The sequence below is a fragment of the Ascidia mentula genome, chromosome 4, assembly GCF_947561715.1.
Source record: "Ascidia mentula chromosome 4, kaAscMent1.1, whole genome shotgun sequence".
Classification (NCBI taxonomy): Eukaryota; Metazoa; Chordata; class Ascidiacea; order Phlebobranchia; family Ascidiidae; genus Ascidia; species Ascidia mentula.
In genome coordinates, this window is record NC_138569.1 from 1199943 (window position 1) to 1226700 (window position 26758).

Consider the following 26758-nt stretch of genomic DNA (forward strand, 5'->3'; position numbering starts at 1 on the left):
AACTCCTGGAAGAACAGGGGTCCAAAAGGCACTTCTTTAGCAACCAACTTTGCACAGAATGTGTAAACGAGGAATGGATCTTTCATCGAACCACATAGCTGGCGAGCCAGATGTGGTTCTTTTGATGATGACATCTGGCTCGCAGATATATTTTAAGTTGGAATTTCTTAGCAAGATTGTCACGAATGATTTTTTTTCGTAATTTTCCATAACGTATTAATCCTATCGTAACAGCAAACAACCAAAACAATCCAATAGAAGTCACATAACAGTAGCGTGTAACTACAGCGTAATCTCAGACATTTACCGTTTTTGTGAGGTTTTTCCTAAAATGCACGCGTTTATTGCATTAAGTGTTGAGAAATATCTTATGGATCTCACAGAAATACAATTAAAAATATGTAGCTTCCATGGCTCCCTTAGCCAAAAAGGTGCCCGAACTCACCTCTAAACGATTCATAAAAATCTGTAAATTCATTGTATAGTTTGACCAAGTGCCGAGTAACTGATTTGATTCAAATTGCCCTGATTCGAAATTCCCAAAATGTACTAAAACTCGAACACGCTAAAATTCGCATCAGCAACAGCACATGAATATTTGCTCTCTCAATCATTAAATTAACCCTCATGCATCACTGGTTGCTTTGTTACGTCATCCTTGTGAAAGAGGGCAGAATACAAAGTAGGCATTTCCCTCCGACAAAATTTAATTTCATAGATAAAAATATGCATCCTTCATCCCTGTGTTTGAAACCCCTGGAAACCAAGAAAACAGGTGGCGCGACTAACCTTTGCAATTTAAACTATTTTTTCCAGTGGGAAAAACTTACAAAGTTCACCTTCGCAATATTTCTCCTTTGCGTAAATATGTTGAATCCCCAGTAACGTACCGTCCTCAACGTTTGCACTGTTGGGACTATAGGGGAATCAAACTTCCATAAATATATTTAACGTATATAGCTAGGCAGATTTAGCAGTTAGCTTGAAGCTATACCTCAGTAGAGTTTCACTTCGCATATCTATTGACTTCATTTCAGGTGATTTTGATGACTTGGGTGAATGCTTTTATACCTGGAGTTATAATGTGAAGTCAAATGACGCGGTCGGACGTTTGAACATACGCCTTTAAAGCAGCCCCAAGATCTTTATGACGATTTAGTTTAGTTATGCTTGGAATTCGTAACGCTGACTTTGATTGTTCTGCTTCTGAATTAATTTATGGCCAACTCACAGATTGCCTTGTGAGTATTTTAAAAGTACAGCCATTAGATGGCATTAGTTCCGAATATGCGAAGCAGCTTTCTTCTATCGCGAAAGACATCAAACGGATTTCGACCGTTTAAAAAACTCGACTTCTCAGTTTTCGAGGACTTTAAGGATACAGATGAAGTCGATGACACTGTTCCCGAATCTGATTCTTTAGATGTGTTTCCAACGTTGCCTATATTTGAAGAAGAAACAGATGAGTCAAATCCTCTTTTATTCATTAGCGAAGGTAGCTTAGCAGCCTGCTGGACCGATCAACATGATTCGTAGAGGCCTGGAAGTTTGGTGCGCTATCGTGACTAACTCGAATATTTACTATTAGTTCTATGTTTGCAAGTCACTGAAAATATGACATACAATCTGCTTTTGTCTACACTTGCTGCATGTGTGTTGTGTATACATGTCTGAAATGTCAGTGATATATGTATATGTGGCTTACGTAACGACTAATACAGAATTCCGTAACTCGATGGGCAATTTTACTGTGTCGAGCACGCTGAAGGGTCTGAATGGTTTGTATCACCATGAACCATCATCAACTCTGACAAGAAAATCTTGGTCGAGGCAAAAACAAAGAAATACTTGCAGCAATTACGCGACAAAGGAGGCTTAGAAGAAGTAGCGCAAGTTTAAAGACGTAACGCAAGCGAGATAACTAGCGGAGGCGACACAATACACGGGTGTAAACGTAAAAGAGTTGAAAGCATTTTCGAAATTACAAGTTCAAACAAAACAAAAGGTATCGAATTATGACAAGCCGAATTCCTTACACAGCTTCCCCACCGGACAAGTGTTTTCCTAAAATTGATTCTTGCGCGCGCAGTTATCAAAGTACTTTACATATGTAGTCGACCGTCGTGGCATGCCCTTTGCATTGCTTGACGTGCGTAGTAGGTGTAGATAACTACATGGTGATAACGCCTTTCTTCACACAGGCCGTGAAGAAGGAATTGATGAGCATTGCCACGAACTACGTCTTTGTTGCTTGGATTTTGCGACGCGGTTTCGGGGAAAACTTGTGTTAAATAAGCGTTGTCAATCGTCGTAAAAAAGTGCATTAAACACAATTTTTAAACTAAACTAGCAGAGTTCGTTTTTAAAAAACTAACAAGAATAATTGTGAAACCAAGTGAAACGTAACTAATATATGTTTTTTGTGACACTAAAAGCCCTTTCAGTTGTCAATTTCGCCTTTAATCATGTACAATGTCACGCCGATTTATAGTTATGTATCTCAGAACTGAAAATTCCAAATCCAAGAAAAAGTATGAACGGAAAAAATAAATTGGGTGAAGTATAACCGGAGAAGGCAAAATGGCACCAAGTCCAGGCTAGGTTAGCTATACGCACGTCGGTAAACAAGCTTGCCAAAATCATTGAAAACCATAGCCTACATGGAATATGTCAACAGCACAACCTTTGCCGTCTACAGCCCGTTGACATTGGCTGTGCCAACTCGTTAATCCCTACTAAAAAGGATCTTATGTCCTGCAGGATAGCAAAAACAGTCCCAGGGGGCAACCAAAGCAACTTACGTGACCAATTTTTTGCCATTGCGTAGAAAATTGTTGGGGCAAACATTAAATTGCAAATTGGATATGGTTTTTGTGATTCATTTTCTCCCAAATCCAACTTGTATTTTTTGCAGCCTATTTAGCTAAAATATTGTCCGACCAGGGGGCGTTTTATGCAACTATCCTGCAACTAATTTTGACCTGAATGCGTAGACAAGAGGCGGGCCTAACATAAAAGCACAAATTAAGGTATACTGCTGTGATTCAATTTTGAGCTACATCCCCTTGAACATTTTGATGCTTTTTCAACTAACTTTTTCTCAGCACCCAGCACCAAATGCTGACTGAGAAGAGCAAAAAATGTATTAAAACTGCACCAAACACGTTAAAAATCGCCATGTTTACTGCACGTGACTCCCTGCCCATTCAACCCGACAATTGATCCCAATGCATCACCGGTTGCCATGTGACGTAACTCAGTTTCTCAGTGACGGAGTAGTACAACAGCACGGGCATGCCCTGCGGGCGAAACTATTTTAATAGAAATACTGATATGCGGTCCACAACATTCGCGATGGTACTAACATTTAGGGTCGCGTCGTTGTTTGGCGCTACTGAGGTGTCGAGTCAAGTCGGAAAGTCCGGATAACGTTACCAACCTTGTGGTACTGTATTTACTCGATTGTGAGCGCGACACAAAGTTTTTTAACCTACCGTTTGTGCAGCTTATAATCGAGGGCGGCTTACATTATTTAATGTCACGCTTATATTTTGTCTGCACCTCTGAGTTTCAATGAAATTCACCTGTAACTCGCTTTGCCGTACCAACACGTTTTATCAAACACAGTCATCAGCGTACCTGACAATTATTAAAGAACAGATTTGTTGACAATTATTGTTGTAGGGCACCTAAGTTTGCCTTTAGCAGTTACGCGCGGCTTATATTAATTTTGTAACACCGTCGCATGCGGCTTACATTCGAGGGCAGCTTACAATCGAGTAAATACGTTAAATGTTCAGAGAATTGTAAGTCTATAATGTAGTTACAAATAGAGATTGGATGCAAGTTTAGAAATGTCGCTGAGTCAGGGCACCAATAAAGGCACAGAAGCTCACTGAAACTAGCGGCTACAAGTACGTTATTGTTAATTAAAACTAACCTGTGACTTAGTTCAGTGCGGCAAAGAAGAATTTGTGATAAACACAGATAAGAATTTTGTTGTTTAATTAATTTATACTTTCCACTTTAGATAGCGTTCTTTTTGTTATGTTTTGTGTTAGATGCATTCGACCTTTATCAAAAGGTCGTTAGAGCCACGTGAATGCGTACGTAAACTCTCCGTTGAATGCATCGAGTATAAACATAACAAAACAAGCAATATATCAACAGAATATTAAAAATGCATGTGTTGACTACTACATAAAAAAACGCAAAGCAGTTTTTTAGCAGCCAATGGTTTCACCTTTCACATTGTAGCTAATCATATGTACTGAATATTGTTGTGTTCAGTGTACACAACACCATGCGCAGTATTTAAGACTAAGTAAAAGAAGTCAGATGGTATATGATGCTCAGATTGCTTTGGAATTGCATTTGATAAAATATTTATAGATCTTCTCTTGGATTTTTGTGTTTTTGTTACAGCACTTGTCTGTGTGAAAAGATCAACTACAGTGTTATAAATTTGTTTACACAGCTAAGAATGGATTTAAATTTAGCAATATTTTGGACAGTAATCTGTGCTTTTTCGCATTGCAAAATTGGTAAGTGCTTAATGTAACCTAATAAAAAACACTGTGCGAAACTATTTACCAATGGATACCAATTTTTTATTTCGGTGTATTTATTTGGTGGAATGGTAAGTTATATTTTACCAATAACAATAAATAACACCAGGTTTAATTATTCAGAAGAACACATGTTATTTGCCTGTCAGTATACATTTAGAATGTGCATCCAAACAGCCACCATTTCCAACATAGCAATTAATATTAGGTAGTGATAAAATTCAATATAAAACATTGGTGTTTATTACATTTTTATGGTGGCAGAAATGACATCGATATTTAAAATAGGAAGCTTCCAAAAACATTGTACTTGGTCTTATTTAACAGGTAACTGATAGCTTTCTTTACAGTCATTACTTGTAACAACATAATTATACTGTAAAGGGGAGTATTTTGTGACAATATTTATACTCTCTGTCTCAAAACAGCAGCTCTCTGTCTTGAATGTTGCAAAATTATTCTGGTAATAAATTGGAGTTTAGGGTTATTTTGTTGTTTTCCATCCAAATCAACTAAATTAGAAAAGGGCATAGAAAGGTACTTATTAAAGTTGGGTGGTTGTATGGAAATGTGGAGTATAGGGTTGTGGCTTACTAAATATGAGTTCTACTGGTATAATATAATCACTAATAAACTACACTAAGCCACATATTTTTGTTTGTCTGTGTTCACATTAGTAATTATAATAATTTTTTTCAGTTGCACAGCAAATCCAGGAATCCCATGGACTAATAAACAAAGGATGGGTAGCTGTGAACTTTTCCCCAATCTTCACAATTATGCTACCACCAGAAACCTCAACTTGTAAATGGAACGTGAATTCAGTTGAAAACCAGTTCTTGGCATCAATTGGATGTGTGCCTCCACCCAATCTCCCATCTAATATTCAATGCTCAAGCAATTCTGGAGGTTTCACTTCAACATATGTTGCAGCTGCTCTAACATCCAGCCCAGCAAACTACACTGTATCCCTTCTATGTGGAAACATAGCCACATTTATTTTGTTTAGCAAATGTAAGTAATTAGAGTATAAATAGACTGGCCCATATTGTTATTAACACTGTCATGTTAAAATAAGACGTTTCGACAAAAACTTATGTCATGATCAGTTTGACAATATGGGCCAGTCTATTTATACTCAGAATTATGAGAAAACCTGTGAGTTGTGTTCCTAAGTAATTAGGTTATTATACTATTATTGAGTTACTTAAGTTAAATTGGCACGAGATATTTTTTGAGCCAGAGACATAATACCCGTATTTTTGTTTGCTAGATTGTCCCAGTGTGATTTCAAATGCTGGACCAAGCACAGTTGGAAATAATCAAACCTATGGTGCAACAACACAATATACATGCCAAACAGGACAGGAGTTGTTTTACAGCAATTCAACTCCTGGCATTAGTGACACAATTTGTCAAAATGATGCAACTTGGTTTGGTGCACATGGATTGGAATGTTGGTCAGGTACTGTGTAAAAACCTGTATATACATATATCTATATATATATATTTTTTTTTTGGGAGGGGATTTTCATGATTTTTATTCTGTGATAATCATATTAAAAATGCAGTATGCATGCATTATGTTACCAAGAAATATTTGTTTTTGTTTTTACAGTGCTATATGTGCACAAGCACAATACTTTGCTTTGTTCAAATTTACAAATCAAGTAAGCATGTAACTTAATATACAGTTATGTAGCTGATAAAAATACAAATAAAAACTGTTGTATACAGCATAACTGTTTAATTGCTTTTGTGCTAAATGTACATTCTTGGGCTCCAAGTTTTGTAAGGGTATTGGTTACCGTTTGCAACATATTTTTGCCATGTACAACAACAGAAGTACAATTACCTTCACTATTATAAAAAATAATATAAAATTTATTGTTTTGTTAAGTAAAATGATTTTATGTTTTGAAAACTACTGCTATAAGGCCCCCATTAAAGAGTTAATGAACAAACCATTACAACAATGGCAAAATTGTGCATGGTAAATATGTTTGGTTTAATATGCAATTGGCGATGGTGTTTTATAGCTAGAAATATGTTAAGACGAAGTGACCTGATTTATTTCAGCTCCATTTCCAAGCCTTACTGGAAGTGTATCTGGACAAGCTGGTAGTTCAATAGACGTTGGTTGCACTTATAACCAGAGCATTATACCTACCGGGAATCAATATGTTGTTGAAGTTAATGGAAAAAAAATTCAAACAATACCCCTTGTAAGTTTAGAAATTGTTCTATGTGAAGTCAAAAAATTGAAGTTCTGTAGTTCTATAAATTGAAAAATATTACTGTAGGTACCATTTGTTAAGCAAAAAAATAATCCGCAATAAAAAAATTTTTGCCACACTTCATTCTTGACATAAAATATATTAATTTGCAAACTCAAATTACATTCATTTGAATAGTGGCCAAACAAGCAACTTGGATTACACAAAAAAAAACATTTCTAGTTTAATTTTCTTAATTTTACCGTATTTTCCAAAGAATAATTTTAATGTGAGTTGCTTTTATGTTGTTGACAAGGCTCACTGAATAGCAAGGGAAACATGTTGTTTTATGTTTCACCTAACATCTTTGCAGATGATAACATATGCTGTCAACAAATTTGTATTTAAGGTTTTGCTTTGTAAGTTTGTAGTAATATGGAATTTTGTTTAAGGGCCGGACATACCAACTTCAACTCACTCGTGAAATGAATGGGCAAATGATTCGATGTCAAGCTTTTACAAATTACACAAAGGTCAGACCTGACAGGGGATGGTCTCAACCAGCAATATTAAATATATCTTGTGAGTAGAATTTTAATTGTTGTTTACTATTGCAGTATGTAATTTCACCTCAGGTCTTTTTGTATATTTGAACATGTTCAAATAATTATTATACCAAGAACAGGAGATGATTTTTTTTTCATTTTAACTCACTGCACAGGGTCCTAAAAGGTAAATTTAATGAAATCCAGTACTGCAGAAGTTATACCAGTAAATATATTAATGCATGCATTTTTGATTATTTTATATCTAAAAATCTCCTATCTATTGGCTGTTTTATTTGCCTCAAGCTAATACCCAACAAATGTTTTCTTAAAACTTTAAAGCACTGAAAATTGCATTCACTGTTTATGGACGTGTGCAAGTATTACAAATATGACTTTCAATATTAAAAGTATTTTTTTTCTAATATTGAATTGAAATTCAGTTCGCAGAGTCCTGGTACTGAATTACACCATCAATATGTATATAATTTAAGGTAGTTAAAATGTAACTCTAAACAATGCTTTAAAGCAGTACAGGCATAGGTTTGTGGATGACTGTAAAGAAGTCTTTATCACATAAATTCCAAGTTTTAACCTAATAAAAGCAGCAAACCAAACTTTAGGTAAAGCACCCATCAGACACTAAACTGAATAATATTGCAATGACAATGCCAGAAAAAAAGTATAAACAGCCCAGGGGGGTGTTTCAGCAACTAAATTTGATGCCATTGCATAGAGAAGAGTTGGAACTTACACAAAAATGCAAATGAGTTGGCAGTTAAATGAATAAATTTTCTGCAAAATCCAGTTCACATTTTTTATTGCTTTTTTTACCAAAAAAACTGACTAACCAGGGGGGCAAATGACCCCAGGGTGTGGCTAAACCATTTTTCGAGGAGCTAAATTTGATCAAAATTTGTAGATCTGGGATGGATCTTTCATAAAATCGCGAATGATTGGACAAACGATTCATTTTTCCACAGGTACAACCTGAATTTTGTGCTACAATTTCACCATAATTTTCAGCATCACCCATCACTAACATTGAAATGGCCCCAAACTCCATAAAATTTACCATGACAACAGCACTTGCATGTGCACTCATTCAATCGTAAAATTGATACCTATGCATCACAGCTTTGCTCTGTGACGTACCCTTTCCATTGTGACAAAGGCCTACACAGTGGGCATTTCCAACAACTGAAATTTAATTTTAGAGAAATACCAATATGCGTCCTACAGTAGTTTATATTCTGCTTATTTTGTTGCCTGCCCTAAGAGACTGTTTTATTTACAATAAAAGGGTTTACATGTTATTAATTAAGAAACAAAAAACAGCCTAAGTTGTTGTTAGTTGTGCGAAATGTTGAAATCATCTATTACAATGATTATACACTTAAAAATCCTTAAAAAATGGGATTAATGTCTTTATGTGTTAATTACATTCAGATCCACCCACAATTTTCAACATCACGGTGCAGGGCTTATTTCAGCAAACTGAAAACCAGTACATTATTCTGCAAAACACTAGTATAAGATTAAATTGCACTGTTGTTTCAAATCCCCGATCCCAATGTGTTTGGTTATATGATAACTTGAATGAACGCAACGATTCATGCAGCATAGACAGAAAATTTATTGATTCAACAAACGCAACTTGTGAAGCCACTAATGGCATTGGTACATCTGCCAACACAACCATTTCAATTGTGTCAGTTCCAATGATAAGTAAGTTATTGATTTTTAACTTCACACTTTCTTTCTTTACTCAATATTTGATATTCAGGACAACCAAAGATAACAGTGAATGATCAGGCAGTTGATAGCAATGCAACAAAGCATCTTAGTCAAAGTGATGCTGTGATTATTAATTGTACTGTCGACTACCAGAGTTATCTTGGTACAACTTTTAAATGGACAAAAGATGGAGTTGATGTTAAGATAGATGTAAATGGTGATAGCATTTTGTTGAAAAATATTACACCAAATGACACTGGTACATATGTATGCAAGTCTTCTGATGTGTTTGGGAGTTTCCAAACAAGGATTAACATTGATGTTCAGTGTAAGTTTGCACTATGGAAAGTTTGCATGTGGTGATAATTTGAAATAGTTTGTCCATTCAGATCTGCATGTTTTCAGAGTGATGTTTGACATGTTGTGTGAATAATTTGTTTTGGAAGCTATTGCAAAATGTATCATTGATTACAAATCTTAATTGATCCAAATTTGTTTTGTTAAGATTGACTTTACCTTGAAGTGTGTCATTCGATTACCTTGTTTATGGTTTTGTATGGTATCTGTGGTGAAAAATGTAATTATTATTAATTTTGTTTATTTTAAATATCTTGCTTAACTTGTTAATAACTTGGTGTTCAGAGAAGGGATGTCTGTTGGCTGCAGCAATTCTATTCCAAAATTGCAACCTACTTCTCTATTCCGATCTTAAACTTCCACATTTAATTATAGAATTGTTCTTTTGTAAAACATAATGTCTGTTGTTTCTTTCTATTTTGTCTTTTATATCTCTTTACATTTGCCACCTTTCACACCCCCCAGTGTAAAAGAGCTGCAGACAGGGTGTACACACTGATAAGTGTAGGTGTAGCTGTTAACTGTGTCACTGCGCTAGCTTTCACACTAGCAGGCTCATAGATATCCACTTTTACACTAGTAGACACACCCAACGGATTGACATTGACCAAAATGTACCACAAAGTGCATACACTATACAGGTTGAAACAGTATGTACACCCTGTCTGTAGCTCTCAATGATTATTATGGCTCTTTTTCCAGTGTAAGAATTACTAGGATTTTAGCTTGCTAATATAATGTAATTACAAGTGGGAGAAATGTTTCCACCTCGTGTATCACAGCTTATGTGTACAAAGCCTTAGGGAAGTTTCACAACACTCGTAGCATTGCCACTGATTGTCTATTAGGATTTTTCCTCTGTTCGTGATTATTTTAATTAGCAGAAATCTAAAAACATAAAATAACATACCAGAATATCACGACCTAATATATATGACTTTAAAGATTTAATTTTCAATACTTGCTCCATCATCAGAAAAAGATTTGCTGAAATACAGGTTGCTGAAATTTTTCCTAATATACAATTTGTATTAATGTGCATCAAAGTCAATGAATGATTGAGCACTTAGCATAGTGCTGTTGTTTACAAGTTAACATTTTTCATCATGTACTAATTTATAATTGTTCTGCACTATTTAAACAATAATGGTATATATTTTGTAATTGTTCTAATGTTGGAGTTACAAGTTAATTTTATTTCATAGACCAACCATACACTGTCAGCAATTTCAACTGCCAACCAAACCAACCATGTGATATCATTGTGTATTCAAATCCTCCACCTTCTGCCTCTGTTTTAATATCACCAGGTTTGTAATTCCTGAATCATGCTGAGATTAAAACTTTTTTGTTTTAAAATTATTTGTTTTAGGAGGTGGGAAAGAAAATCTTACATGGATGTCAAATATTCAGGAGGGTTTCATATATCAAATTAATGTAAGTTTTATTCCGTATGAAATGAAAGTTATCATGACAAAATAATAACCAAACACTAAAAATTTAAGTGCACAATTGAGAAATCAAATTTTTTGTGAGTGCATTTTTGATTGTTTAATTATAAAAAATAGTTTATGGCTGCTCAAATGATGTCTAAAAAGTTCAATTGGAATCAGCATTTGTGTCACCGGAGGAAATCTGGGCACAGAGTTTGATATTTAATTGTATGATAACTATGAACACATCCTGTAATAAGATTTCCCAGTGTATCAAGATTCACATTTAAATCCACTTGAATTTCTTCTCTTTTTTTCTTTATCACAAACCAGATTTGAAACTAGATTTTCATTGCAGCACATCATGGTCACAGTGGTTGTTGCAATTGCTGTGTTTGTGTGTTGTAGGAGCCAGCAGGAACCTACACTTTGGAAGTTACAAATTCAATTGGAACAAGCTCGATCACAATAACGGTATCTGCAAGCACTACCAAACCGGGAATCCAACTGGGAATGATTATTGGAATATCTGTAGCAGCTTTTGTTGTGATTCTTGCAATAATACTTGCAGTATTTTGTTTCACAAGATCAACAGGTAAGTGTGAAACTGTAACATGTTTTTTAATCTTGGGTTATTAAACCCAAAGTTTTGTTTCATATTAATGTTGTTATCTTGCAGGTAACGAAATGAAAGGAACACCTGCAAAGGTTTCACTGGAAGTTCCGACTAATTTAGACACATGTGTGTATGAAAACACACCTCCTCAACCTAATACACCCACATATGAAAACACACCTGAGTATCAGAATGTGGCAACTTGTCAAATCACAACTGCAAACCAAAGTGCATCAGCATATGAAACATTTGGTCACAGTTAAAAGCACTGTTAAATATAGATTTGAGAGAGAATGTGAATGTACTGACCACTACCACAGTTTAAATATATATATGGTTTTTGTTGATTTAAACCTAAGGTTAGTCAACATTGTGATAAAAATTATTACAGTGCACTGTTTTTGTGAAAGTATTTTGTATTGTATTCATCTATGATTTCGAGAGAGAATGCGAATGTATTTTATTTGGTTTAGATTTGTTTAAACTTACTTAAGGTTGGCCAACATTGTGATAACTTTCCTGGTAAAACGGCTGGTACATGTTATTACAGAGCGGTGTTCTTGTTAAACATCTGCAACTTTTAGTTTCTCATTGGTTTTGAAGCCGATTCGACAACGTAAATTCGCCCAGTGCAAATATTGGATAAGTTCAACCAATCAAGTACACCTCCATTTACTTCCTTGTATTACTGGGGTAAATGTTTACCTGACTTAATAGAACACCTTCCTTTTGTTTGCCAGGGTATTGAGTATTACAGGAAGGTTGACTTCAAATGACTTTGTGTTCAACTTCCCTGTGTCAATTTACAATGTTGTAAGAACTGTGACCACTGTTTGTTCTCTATTCGTGTTTCATAACGTTTTCACTTGATGTCAATCACTGTGTGTTTCTAATATTTTATAAATGAATGTGATCTTCATTGCGTTGAGTTTCTATTGCAAGGATTTTTCTATCGCCAACCTATAGTAAGCAATAGGAGAATAGGCGGTAATTAAGTGATTCATTACAAAGAGTCATTTAAACCTTTTTTGGACGATTTGAACTTTGTCAAAATGTATAAATGTTCTGCCGTTTACACTCCATAAATTGGTTGATTCGGCGGCTTTGGCTTTAATTTCTGTGAAATTGTGCATCACTTACTTTTGTGATCAATGTTAAGTGGGGTTTTTACGTTAAAACAACATGCTCGGTGACGAATACGCGGATTGCGGTTTACAGGCAATGACTCCTTTCCTTTACAGAACTTCCGTGTTGGCAGGAAAGCTAATATGCGAAATGTGTGTTTTGCTCTCTTCTCCATCTACCACCTTCTTTACTTACGAATAACCGATGTAATAAGTTTAACGAGAACACTGAACAAGAACTTAGGAAGTTGTACAAACATAGTTTTTTGAATGTTTTGTGATGAAATTCATCTGACCGCATTATGAAATAAATGGCCTTACTTTTGGGACAAGACACAATATAGTGTGAAAATACTTTTCTGTTTGTAAGAAAACGAGGCGTGTCTTCAACCATAAATATCTTAGTTGTCGTTTCAAAAATTCCTACATGTGATTTAAGGACAGTGACCACTAAGTTGAGTTTAAATCATTGACATAACACAGCTTTTAATGGCGTCGCACTGCTGTAATTAATACTTTGTCACTGGATAGTTCGATAGGTTACTGTGCGCTGGTGAACCCAACATATGTCTCGATGTTAAAGCCAACCAGGAAGTAATTCTATGATGTTACAAGGAGTGCATGGGTGCCACGGCTTTATCATATTGCACAATATGTGCAGAAATATGGAGCACATACATTTTCACCGACGTTTGTTGATGGATGATTTTTGTCCGAAAAACAAACTTCCTAAAAGCTCACACCTAAACAGATAATGCAAATTTCATCATTCAAGTTAGTGATCCTGAAAAAAAATATACTTTTAATCAGTTGCTTGACATCATAATGTCACATATACTGCATACTTACAGAAAAAGGTCGTACATAACCTTTAGTGTTATTTGCAATGGTGTAAGGGATGAGGTGTTGTGTACAATGGTAGTGCAAACAAACCCTCGTAATATCCTGTTCGCGTACTAGGGTGGATATGTGTGTTCAAATAATCGTCTACTTTCACTTTCTTTGTTAGGATTATTAGACTTTAGGGTTATCATATTTGTCACCGCACAATTGCGACAGAGTTATATCAATCACGTAGACAAATTTCTAGTCCCAAATCTTAAACATCTGGACACTTTTTCCCATTAAGACTGTTTTTCCCCAGAATCAAACCAGAAGATTACATTTGTGGCTTGCTTCTTACTATTTTGTATCAGACGAAAAAAAAACCAAAAAATAAAATCTTGTGATCATATGCAAACCTTACGTTTATTGATCGTTTTGTTTCTCAGAGCAAAAAACTCTAAACCCAAAAATAGCTTGCTTGGAAGCCGACCATGAAGGGACTCCTGAACTAAATACAATCTTTATCGCCATCTTGCGGAGAACAAGATATCTGGCCCGTGTGAAATACACGCACCCCTAAATATATATGAAACCGCTGGTTTCTCAATTGTATGGAGCGTAAATTCTTATTCGTGGCTGTTGGCACGATTTATATATGTTTTAACAGTATATTTTGGCACTAAGCAAAGTGGTGTAGGATATTCCAATTTGACACACCGTGTTTACATGACACGAAATCGCATCAGAGACCTGTACACTATAAATAAAGCAATCATTTTTGAGTGTTGTTGATTTCAACAAATTGTTGTTTCCCTTCTCAAAAAAAAACTAGACTTGAACAAAATAAATTTACTTTAGGGACTTTTCCAATTACATTCTTGCGATAGATGGCGCTAAAATTATACATAAAAGCCTTAAATGAGATTCGTTACCATGCCAGGAAAAAAACTGTGTTCGTTTGTAGTAAACAATCCGGCGATCTATTGATCACCAAAACGTTCAGCTCACAAGCCATGAAGTTAAACAGCGAAGCAATCTTTTGAATGAAGGTTGTTATCGGTCAAACTGAATTGTCTTTTTCTACTTGTGTTATTGTAATAATGTACGTCTAGGGCAGGGGCGCACAACCTTGTTACTATTGCCGGCCGCAACACACACACCACTGTGTGCTAACGGCCGCCACTGAATATACTGTTTTTTCAACGATATACTCCTGATAATTACGACAAGTTGACGTGAGCAATATTAGAAAAGAATGGAAATGATTCAATACATGAAAAATGTGCACTATTTATTATTTACATTTGCCAAATTACGTATGTTACAATGTAATGAAATGTCGAATTATTCAATGACTGCCTTGTTCTTGTACGCTAGGTTCACGTCTCCATCATAAAATAATCCACTTCCCATTAAACGCCCTTTTCTCTTGTTTTAACAACCTTTTCTGCGACATGACTGAGTGATTCCACTGTTTAGCTTTTCGACAACTGTACATGCGTACATGACAATTCACCTATTAATGTTTAATGACGTCACCATCCCTATTTCTTCGGTTGCTGTGGCTGCACCAGTTACTACTCGCTACAGCGAACGAATGTGTACAACGCGGAAATGGAAATGGGCCTAATTAAAAGCTTAACTCTTGAGACCGCTGGAAAAACAAGTTGCAGAAGCAACAACGGCCGCCAATGCATATATTTTGATATAAATGTGCACGGCCGCAAAAAATAGCGTCCGCGGCCGCATGCGGCCGTACGGCCGCAGGTTGTGCACCGCTGGTCTAGGGTAATAGCATATAATGTAAAAAAGGTAAGCACATTATGAGTTTCTTATTGCCTTGCCCGACTTTAAATATTACGTGTATGTGCGTGTACGTATATGGTGAGTTGAAGGATGTGCAATCACTGATAAGTTATTCATAATTAAAAGTTTCCCTTACAATTTAGACCATGCTCAATTTGGTTTGTTTGCATATAATTGGACGTTGTCATGGTGATACATCTACACGCATGGTTGGTTAACGGATTTAGATGTGAATAGGAATTAAGACAGGATTTAATCATTACATGCTGCCCTGATCATATTGCAAGTTGTTGATGTTTCCTATACTAAAGCACTGCGGGATATCAGATTGCACCTTCCCACTTAACTACATCCTAGTTAATATTCGTGACAAGAATTGACGTGTTAGGGCAAATTCGCACAATAAAATTTCACTTCCGCCACATTTTTAACTTCTTCAATGCCTGACGCCGTTGCTCATAGAAACATAGGCAAGGTCAGTACTTTCCAACATGTGGGACCATCCGAACTGGTGCGGAAGTGAAATTTTATTGTGCGAATGACAAGCACGGTGTGGACAAGTGCGAATGACAATTGTCCGATAAGTAGTCGTTTGTTATCCTTTTCACATTTGTTACCGAAACTCAAAACATTCTTTATGAATACAATGGTAGAAGAATTACATGTACCAGGAGAGTGTGACCCGCATTTAGGAATTTTATTAGCGCGTGCAACAATAATTTTGGTACTCATATAGAAGTCCTTTTTGTGTGTATGCAGCGTTGTTTCATGCAACCAAATGCTACACAAACCTTGAGCACTGTACGAACAGCACAAAATATATTTCAGTCTACTGGAACGTTCGACCCTTATCATGTTGTACAAACGAATTTAACAATATTCTCTGTAACATTCCGATACATAAAGACTAAGTAAATTGACAATTTTGTGCGCATCGTGACAAAAAATTCTTTGCACCTGTTCTTAAGAAAGTTTGGAATCGTTATTCACAGCATTTGGATGTTATATAATGTAACATGTTAATATGTTTAATCAGCGCATGGGTTTTTGCTGTGACCAAACCGGGAAACCTAACTTATATAAAGGCCTGCCGTTTTGTCGCATTTATGTCGCAGACCGCACAAAATCATAATGCTGACTGTACTTTGGAGCATATGTCTGGCTTTTCGGATCTGACTCGGGCTTATGGTGAAAAAAACGTTTTCGGGCTAGCATCGGGCTTTGCAAAAATTTTTACAACTAACTCTTCAGAGCGGGTTACCATAAAACTACCGCCAAGGAATACTCTGACCTGATAGTTCATGAGTTGTAGAGTGAGTTGTAATTGGGACCAACACTTCCACATAAACTAAATTTCCTCTGCGAAAATGCAGCAGACAGCACAGGTTATTAGCGAATTATTCACTGGGGCTAAAAAAACACCCAACTTACAGCTAAGGCGAATGTTCTGATCAGAACATGTTCTCGAAATCCTGCCACGCTCAAACATTTGACTTTATTTAACGTTATTTGGCCAATATTCGGCCAAATATTCTCATTACAACCTTAAAATTTAACTTACTCGTTTGCCTTTCGATTAAATTAAATCTAGATACCATTTCTGATTTGTTTGTGACGTCACAATGTTGTGTACATCGTTGTTATGTTTGCACCAGCTGGTGTCGCACAAGCGCAGTAAATCTTTAAACAGTAAATATTTAAACTCTATTGTACAGTACAGGGATAGACGTTTCTAAGGATGGCAGAATGTTCTCAATTGGATCAATGGTATTTGTTCAAAGATCCTGACAATATGTGGGACTAACAGTACAGGTTGGTCGTTGAGTTTTTCTGGTACTAACTGCAGGCTACTTTGGCGTGTTTCTTTTGGGCGTTTAACAGAGAAGCAAAAGTCACACGACGCAATGCAGGTTGCTTGTGAGACGTGGTCAATTTTCACAAAATTACATTTTGGTTTTGTGGCTGTTGTATCCTTCAGAGAAAGCCACTAAAGTTCGTTAACGGGCATAACGTGTATGGAGGGCAAAACTCTTGTAAATTTCGTTACCACATACATGATGACGTTAAATTTGTCATAGTATGTTGTAGTGTCATTTAACATTACTGTGAAATTTTAGTGTTCGATTCACTTGAAGCACCATGGCATTCAATCGCGTCGTATGGTGTGGCTAATATTTGTCAAATTTAAGAAGGTGCGCGTTTTTTTAGAAGGCCAAGTTTGATTTTATTCGATAGCATGATTGTGAGGATTTCTACGGCATACGTTTGTGTAAGGTTTTATGGTCGAAATGTGTTCGAACCACTTACCTTCTTATTAACTAATTCACTCCTTTTTCTTGTTTATTTCAAATTTATGTTGGTTTCTGGTCTTTTCTTCGTGTTATTTGATACCCATGTATACAACTAACTTTCCACAAGGGCTACAGGCAAATTAGGGGTTCACAGATTTTAAAAGGGGCCTGTGACTACAAAAGGGTTGGGAACCAAAAACAACATTTTACATATCATATAATTTAACAAAATATGTTGTTTCTGTTTAGAGAATTGGTAACTTTGCTGCACAATGACATTTAATTATCTCTGAACAAATAACTATCTCCTTGGCATTCTTATTGGTTTTACTTTTATGTGAGTTGAAATCTACTGAAATAATATACACTGTCTATGAGTTGTCTCAATATGACTTACATGAATCATTTAAACAATGTTATGACTAAAATTTCATGTATGATCAACTAAAATTTTGGTTGCTGACTAGTTTGAACAAGGACTTTAAAATGAAATATGAAATAGATGAAACGTTAAATGAGGACAGTTAAGTGATGTTTACTGTCGTCAACGGATATGCATTTTTTCCAAACATTAGGACATGTCCCCCAAAAGGAGGGTTTGTGGTTGTCTTGAACCACATAAAATTTAAAAACTTATCCATATAGCTAAGTAAGAAATAATTGTTACATGAAACTACACGAAGTAATTATCTTAACATATTGCATGAGATTTTGCAGATTGTGCACAAACAACATTATAGGAAATTATGTTTTCTGGGTAAAAATTTATTCACTTTCATGTGAGACAAATCTATTTCGCAATAAAGCATCTACAGTGTTTTATTGAAACAGATCCCAGAAAACATTTTTTCCCACAATGTCATTAAAAGCAATGGGTGGAAGTCATTGCAACCATTAGTCGGAAATTGGGAGTGATTCGCGGAATCGGTTATCAGGATTATGCACAAACACTTTTAATACAGGATAATTTAAAAGTCTTTGCAGTTGTGTTTATGCAATGGGTCAAACTGGCTTTTATAGCATTTTTGAAACAAATTCATTGAAAACCTTGATTGTGATTTTATATCTTGCAATTGGCTTCACCTCTGCTGGTAAGTCTCATGGATCCTGTTTGTGTTGTCTAGTTTATTGATTTATACTAGTTTTGTCGTAAATGGTGAAATATATACTGTCAAGATATAAACAGGCAATGTTGTTGAATTGTTACCAAACAAGTGTAACAATTCAACAACATTGCCTGTTTATATCTTGACAGTATATAACAAAAAATTACCAACATTTTTCATTAAATTTAAGCCTAGGAGGCATAGCTGGACACTGCATGCAAAGATGAAACCTGTAATCAATACCAGTATAATCTATAGTCAAGTTTTATCGAATGCAATATCTTTATAAAAAATACACCCGGCCATTCTCTTCCGTTGGTTACCAGGCATCTCCTTTGTTATTCAATGGGCGGCATGTTTTTTTTTCAACATTCGATGCACAAAAAAAAAATTTACACCGTGGCTTCTATCAGTGCTTGTTTCAAGTACGAATGAGCAGAGAAATTACTAAACTTTATGTCAAGGATAAATAGATGCGCAAATATGGCTCCTAAATTATGATAGACTTCACAATGTTGTATCACCATTTGAACAAATTCACCACTGTGACACTGACCAAAAAAATGAAGTCATTTGTGTTGCTACAGTTTATGTTTAAGATCATAAACAACATCAAAACAAAATGTTTTTATAATATTTGATAAACTTTCAAGTTTAAAAATCACTTTTTGACAGAAATCATTTCCAATGTTACACTTTTTCCTGTACCCAATCAAGCAACCAATGCAGATGTTACACTTTTTTCCACATTTTCTGGTGCCCCCCTTTCCTTCTTATACCTGAATAAACAGGGCATCAGTAATGTGAGTATGGCAGTTTTTCCCAAGTTAAAAAGGTAGTTTTTAAAATTTGGTTTATATTTGCAGCTTTTCTAAACACAATATCACCAAGCTGGTAGAGTTGCATATTACTTATTTTTATTTTTAATTAATCACATTTTTTGTGTTGCTAGAAATCTTATTTAAATGATTGAACACAATTAAGTGGTTGTGTATTTACAATTTTGGGCATTTTATGCTCCTGTCCAAAAAATTAAGCCTCAGAAACTTACCAGTTAAAAGTTACAGTTGTGCCCAGGGGTTCACAACCGGGGTACTCATACCCCTTGGGGAGATTGAGCATCAAGGGGTAGGAAGATCCTTGGGCCACAGAGCAGCTTTTCAAACAGATTTCACAGCACAGTTTTATTTTGGAATTATAAATGATTTATGCCATTACGGTCTTTGCTTTGAAAAAAAAACATTTGTCTACAAATAATTGTTGTTATTTATTGAGAAGCCTCATTGTCTTATAACAATGCGTTTTTTTTACTTGCTGCCAAGTGATTTTTACATTTTTGTGTGAAATACCGGTTTAACGTTTAATTGAGCAATAAAAGCAATTTAATTTAGAAATATTTTTCTGAAAAATTCAATCAAAATTTTTTGGGGGGTACTAAGAATGCTCTGACCTGACAAGGGGGTACGAGCAACAAAAAAGGTTGGGAACCCCTGGTTGTGCCAATCTTTACAATTTGGCAGATAGATGACGTTTATATTTGTTAAGGTTTTTAATGCTACTCTAGCACAATAAAAACAAAAACATTTTAATGTTTTTAGGCTGTAGCATCAGTTGAATTTCAGAAAAATCCGCAATGTTCAGTTCTAAACAATTTTTATGGGAATATAAGGTATTGCATTGTGACAGTATTGCCTTTCAGTACAAGGTAAAAATACAAAAGTCTAATGTTAATAACAATATCGAATTTTACTACATATTTACAACAAGAAACCTGCTTCAGTTGTTATCAATATTTCTTTAAACTACCTTTGAATGAAAGTCTTTATCCTGGTAACACAATTTTAATTGTAACACAACCATTATTAAATTACATTCAAAACAGTATATATATTATTGGGAATAGTGTTTTGTGCTTTGAAATTATTTGAACAGTGGTTACTGAAATGACTTGCATTTACTTTCTGCTGGACCTAAGTGCCACCATTTATCTTTGTAGTTTTTTTGAGGATTTTTAAGAGAAAAATATAAAATTTGTAGAACAACCTGGTTAGTCATTTATTTACAAAACTAGCTAAGCAATAAGAACCACCTTAGGCTGTTTTAGGTACTTAAATTTAACATTATATTAGGCTTAACATTTTTTATATGTTTAGATTGTCCGAATGACACTTTACCTTCCAGACCATTTATCGAAGCACTCAAACTTAATTATAAGTCACCAGGTCAGTTCAAATGTCCAGCAGGTCAAGAGTTGTTTTACTGTAACTCAACTCCTGGTATTGTAAATACAACTTGTCAAAATGATGCAACATGGTTTGGAGCTAATGGATTAGAATGTTGGTCAGGTAAACTTGCTAAATTTAGTTTAGCTAAATTCAAAAATAAAGTTTGTGCTAAATAGAAACATTTCATGATTGTGATGATGAACTGCAGATGTCCAATGCACTAAATTAGTTATGGCATGGAAATTGTTAGATAATTATATAAAGTTTTTTTTGACAAAAATTCTTGTACTATTGTTGTAAAAATACTTCATAAAAACTATTACTTCAAATAAAGCGTGTTGCTAGTGGTAATTATATTGGTATTATTTCGCTGCCAATGGTGAGTGTTTGTAAATCAATAGTAGATGAACATGTCGATGATTGCAAACGATCACAGATTTTATGAAAAATATTGTCTCGGCCATAAATTCTGATGTAATACGATGCGCTATATATTTTTACTAGATCCAACACCACAGCTTTCTGGAAACTTTACTGGGGTAGAAAAAACTGTGGTTGTGATAAAGTGTTGTGTTGCATCACATGTGTTTCCGCCTGTTACAAGCTACTCCATCTATATTGGAAATGTTGTTTATATACAACAGGTTTGTTAGTTAATTACCTGGAAAAAACTATTACCATTGCTAATACCATAAATGTACTATAAAAATTACTCTGTCCTTGGCCAATAAATGACAAAACACAATCAGTAGCTCTGGTGAATTTTCTGTGTAAAATGTACCCCTAAACAGCATGTGGAAGGTCAACAAAGTCTTTTGATAAATAGTCATTTGCTTGCAGCTAAAAAGGTAAGTATATGTGGTTATGTTACTGAATTTATAATATGATACATGGCAGTGGCAAATCTTTAAATTTAGATCCATGTAAGTTTATATTTGCAGGAATCACAAAACTTCAGTTTTCTACTGAAAAGAGAAATGAACAATCAAATGGTTCATTGTCAGGTCACCTCAAACTACACAAAGTTGAAAAATATTTCAGGAAATTCTTCTGACCATCAACTTATGGTATACTGTAAGTTTTGTTATCTTAATATTGCACAGGTTATTTGTTTTTTAGAATCGTCAAAACAAAATCCAGTTCCATTTTTTGTTGCTGTTTTGACCAAAATATTGAATAACCAGGGGGATGGCTAAACCTCTAAGGTCCACTTTGAAGGCCTTGGGCAGTTCCCACCACCAAAACTTATTTTCATTGAAATACCAATATACGTCCTTTAGTAAAACAAAATGTTTCCCTTATCTCTCTTTCACAAGAGATCCTGACTAAGTGACCACATCACAAAACAAAAAAATGGCATATTTGAAATACCCAAACCTGGCCAAGTGCTTTTGTTTTTAGTGAACTTGAGTTCCATAAATATTTTTGTGATATGATCAGTCAGTCAGGAACTCTTGTGAAAAAGGGATATGCCTTTAACAATTAATGTTTATTCTGATTTTTTGTGTCTGTCAAAGTGGGCCGTAAAGTGTTGTTTTTTTATACTAAAAAGCTGTATTGAACATAAATTAGTGTCTTTGTAAAAAGCACTGATGAGACCTCACATGTTGAAACAGTGCATGTACACACCCTGTCTGCAGCTCTCAATTAACAAGTACTCTTATGCAAAAATGAAGTTTAAATTCCAAACTTTCAAATTTCAATTAAATGCATTTTAAGATGAAGGGTTACTAACACATATTTTACAGAATTTTGTTGATTGCTTTTTGTTTGTTTCATTCAGATCCACCATCAATTCCCAACATTACTATACAGGGGTTATTTCAGCAAACTGAAAACCAATATATTATTCTGCAAAACACCAGTATAGGCTTAAATTGCTCTGTGGATTCAAACCCCCAATCTCAATGTGTTTGGTTACATGATAACTTGAATGAATGCAACAATTCGTGCAACATAAGCAGAAAATTTAGTAATTCAACAAATGCAACTTGTCAAGCCAATAATGGCATTGGTAATTCTACCAGTACAATCATTTCAATTGTTTCTGTTCCAACAATGAGTAAGTTAGTTTTAAAGTTTGTTTTTGTATTTAGACATATTTTTCTTCAAAACATACTTATTCAGGACACCCAAAAATAACAGTTAATGGTGAAACAGTTGATAACAATGCAACAAAGCTTCTGAATGAAAGCAATGCTGTTAAATTAAAATGTACTGTTGACTACCAAAGTTATCTTGGTACAATCTTAAAATGGACAAAAGATGGGATTGATGTTGAGATAGATGTTAATAATGATAGCATTTTGTCAAAAAATGTTACACCAAATGACACTGGTACATATGTATGCAAGTCTTCTGATGTGTTTGGGAGTTTTCAAACAAAGATTAACATTGATGTTCAGTGTAAGTTTGCACTATAGAAAGTTTGCGTGTGGTGATAATTTGAAATAGTTTGTCCATTCAAATCTGCATGTTTTCGTATTTCTCTTCAAAACAGAGTGTTGTTTGACATGTTGCGTAAATAATTTGTTTTGGAAACTATTGCAAAATGTAGCATTTAATAGAAATCTTAACTGACCCAAATTGTTCTGAAAAAGATTAACTACACCTTTGTTTGTATCAATGGATTACTTTAACTGTGCTAGTGTATGGTATCTGGTGAATGAAATAATTATCATTAAATTTGTTTTCTGTGATATGTCTTGCTTAACCTGTTAATAACTGGGTGTTTAGTGAAGGTTTCTATTGATTGCATTAGTTCTATTCCAAAAACAATTTCATATTTTTTGGAACTTTTTTGGAACCTGCATTCCAAGCATAACTGTAGACATTTTATCGTGGAACAGGTCTTTTGTAAAATTACTGCAACTGTTTCTTTATCTTTTTTCCCTTTAAAAACCATTACATTTAAACCTTTACCTTGTGTAGCCATTGCTTTTCACAACACTCAGGGCATGGCAACTAATAATCTATTAGGATGATTTTTCTTCTGTTTTTGTGTTTATTTTCAGTTCTATAAATCTGAAAACATGAAATGACCCACGAGGACGTCACCTAACATTAATAATATTAAAATTTGCAAAAATTGCATTACTTGCTTTAGAATCAGAAAAAGCTAGAAACTCTTTTGGTACAAGTAGCAGATTTTTTCCCGATTAAACAATTTGTGCTATATGTGCATTAAAGCCAATAAATGATTGACCACTTTGCACAACGCTAATGATTACAATTTAACATTTTAATAATCATGTGTAAGTTTACATTTGGTTTACACTATTTCAAATGATAATTGTATATGTTTTGTTATTGTGCTAATGTTCACTTTGCAAGTTAATATATTTTATAGACAAACCATACACTGAAAGCAATTTGAACTGCCAACCAAACCAACCATGTAATATTAATGTGTATTCAAATCCTCCACCTTCTGCCCCTGTTTTAATATCACCAGGTTTGTAATGCTTGAATACTTGCCATATCTTAACATTTGATTTATAAATATATTTTTTAGGAGGTGGAAATGAAACTTCTTCATGGTTGTCAAGTACTCCACCAGTTTACACATATCAAATTAAGGTAAATTATGTAGTTAAACAGTAAGGAATCATTTATTTGTTCTTGCAAGTTGCATTTAAGGTAGTATAATATTAAACGAACGTTTACCTTTAATTCCTGCGATGATTACTTTACTTTACTTGAGGCCGGTTACCAATACTTTTTTAATGCGAAAATGTGCCCATAAGGTTGACTTAAATAATAGATGTTGGAAAATTTGATAAAAATGCAATTTAGAATATATTCCATTAAAAGAAACCATTTATCTCTATGGCCATTAGTCAGGTGTCAAAGCAAAATATTTTGCATTTGTGGCAATATTATTTTAAATGTAGTTGTATTGCTGCATGTTAAAAGTAATGTAACAAACTATGCACAGTGAGTTCTTTGTAATCCTAGTTTGGTTATTTATCTGTAGAAGCCAGCAGGAACCTACACTTTGCATGTCACAAATGCAATTGGAACAAGCTCAATTACAATAACACTATCTGCAATCACTACCAGCCAATCGGGAATGATTATTGGAATATCTGTTGCCGCTGTTGTTGTTGTGATTCTTGCAATAATACTTGCAGTATTTTGTTTCAAAAGATCAACAGGTAAGTGTGAAATTGTAACATGTTTTAGAATGTTGGGTTATTAAACCCAGAGTTTTGTTTCATATTAATGTTGTTATCTTGCAGGTAACAAAATGAAAGGAACACCTACAAAGGTTTCACTGGGAGCACCTGCTTATTTTGACACACATGTGTATGAAAACACACCTCCACAACCTAATGCACCCACATATGAAAACACACCTGAGTATCAGAATGTGGCAACTTATCAAAACACAACTGGAAACCAAAGTGCATCAGCATATGAAACATTTGGTTCCAGTTAAAAAACACTTTAACTATAGATTTAAGAGAGAATGTGAATGTACTGAACACTACTACATTCTGGATTTATATTTGGTTTGATTTGATTTAAACTTAAACTTTGTGTTTGACTTCTCTGCTAAAAGGGTTTGTGCAAGTTATTACAGTGCAATGTTTTTGTAAAAGTCTTGTGTATCGTATATGATCATCCATCATTTGAGTGGCAACTAGCATTTCTTCATTTCTGATTGATTTTAAAGCTGGTTCGAAATTATTTGAAAAGTCGTAGATTGAAAATTCCTGATAAGTCCGAACAAAACCATTTACTTCCTTATACTGCTAGGTTAAAGTTTTACCTCACGGAAGAGAACACTCTCCTTTTGTTTTCATACTAACTTCCCTGTGTAAACTTACAATGTTGTAAAAAAAACCGTGTCCAGCCTGTGCTTCCAGAAAGAAATTTATGTTGAATCTCGTTTGAAATAATCCCCGATCGGTTTGTTTTCTTTTCATATTTTTTTATTCTGACAGTTTATAATGTGTTCACTTATCGTCAATCACTGTGTGTTTTTAATATTGTAATTAAATGAATGTGATAATCGTTGCGTAGAGTTTCGAAGAAAGTTTTATAGAATTAAAAGACTTCGGGAAAAATAATTTTGGACGATTTTAATACTGTTTGTATAAAAATTCCGTTTTATTTGCCTCTTACATGCCATAAATTGTTAGGTTTGACAGCTTTGGCTTTAATTTCTCGAAATAGTGTATCGTATTTTTGTGTACACTGTTGTAATTTTCCCCGATTTTACTTTTGTGATTTAATCCATTGCTACATTCACTGTAACGCTTACTTTTGTGATTAAACTAATGTGATCAATATTACGTTGCGTTTTTACGTCAAAACAACATGCGTCGTGACGAATACGCGGAAGGCGGTTTACTGGCAAGGACTTCGTTACTTCACAGTACTTCCGTGTTTGCAGGGAGCAAATAAGCGGAATGTATGTATTGTTCTCTTGGCCATCCACCACCTTCTTTACTCACGGGTTACCAATGTAATAAGTTTATGGAGAACACGGAGCTGAACATTTGGAGGTTTGGACATGTACTGTGATGCATTTTATCCGACCACTTTATACAATGAATGGCTTCACTTTTAGCGCAAGAAACAGAAAAGTGTCACAAATACTTTTTAGTTTGCAAACAACATGGTGTGTGTCATTAGACTAAAACGACTTAGCTGTCATTTATCAAATTCCTACATGTGATTCAAGGACAGTGATGACAATGCTGAGTTTGAATCATTGTCATAACGCAGCTTTTAATTGCCGTGATTAATACTTGATTGTCACTGCTGGATAGTTCAATAGGTTACTGTGTGCGGATGCCATCAAGATATGCCTCGACATTACAGTCAACCAGGAAGCATTTCTATTAAATGTTAACGCCTCTCAAAGCGTTACAAGGAGTGCAATGACGCCAGGCTTTATC

General features: G+C 34.7%; 2 protein-coding genes across 5 annotated transcripts in view; both read left to right on the plus strand.

The window, feature by feature from the left end:
* Positions 1-26758, plus strand: part of LOC145899869 (uncharacterized) — a 194946-nt gene that overhangs the window by 13826 nt on the left and 154362 nt on the right. The window lies entirely within an intron of this gene.
* LOC145897548 (uncharacterized) lies at positions 15097-26136 on the plus strand. 4 transcript variants are annotated; one of them, XM_082985884.1, is made up of 13 exons: positions 15097-15233; positions 16943-17039; positions 19300-19427; positions 20223-20329; positions 20778-20969; positions 21354-21493; positions 21791-21923; positions 22633-22911; positions 22977-23255; positions 24199-24303; positions 24364-24428; positions 24826-25006; positions 25091-26136. In XM_082985884.1, the coding sequence occupies exons 7-13, from the start codon at positions 21827-21829 to the stop codon at positions 25288-25290; spliced, it is 1206 nt and encodes a 401-aa protein (XP_082842010.1). In that variant the 5' UTR covers positions 15097-15233; positions 16943-17039; positions 19300-19427; positions 20223-20329; positions 20778-20969; positions 21354-21493; positions 21791-21826; the 3' UTR covers positions 25291-26136. The 4 variants fall into 4 exon arrangements, with proteins under 4 accessions (XP_082842010.1, XP_082842012.1, XP_082842013.1 ...); XM_082985886.1 differs by having other exon boundaries at positions 20223-20293; positions 21354-21923; XM_082985887.1 differs by lacking the exon at positions 22977-23255 and having other exon boundaries at positions 21354-21923.

Excerpts from the sequence above, each read along its gene's own strand:
- LOC145897548 (XM_082985884.1), top strand. The coding sequence starts at position 21,827 with ATGAACAATCAAATGGTTCATTGTCAGGTCACCTCAAACTACACAAAG. Across the intron at positions 23,256-24,198 it reads GATTAACATTGATGTTCAGT|ACAAACCATACACTGAAAGC; the intron begins GTAAGTTTGCAC and ends TATATTTTATAG. Across the intron at positions 24,429-24,825 it reads TTTACACATATCAAATTAAG|AAGCCAGCAGGAACCTACAC; the intron begins GTAAATTATGTA and ends ATTTATCTGTAG.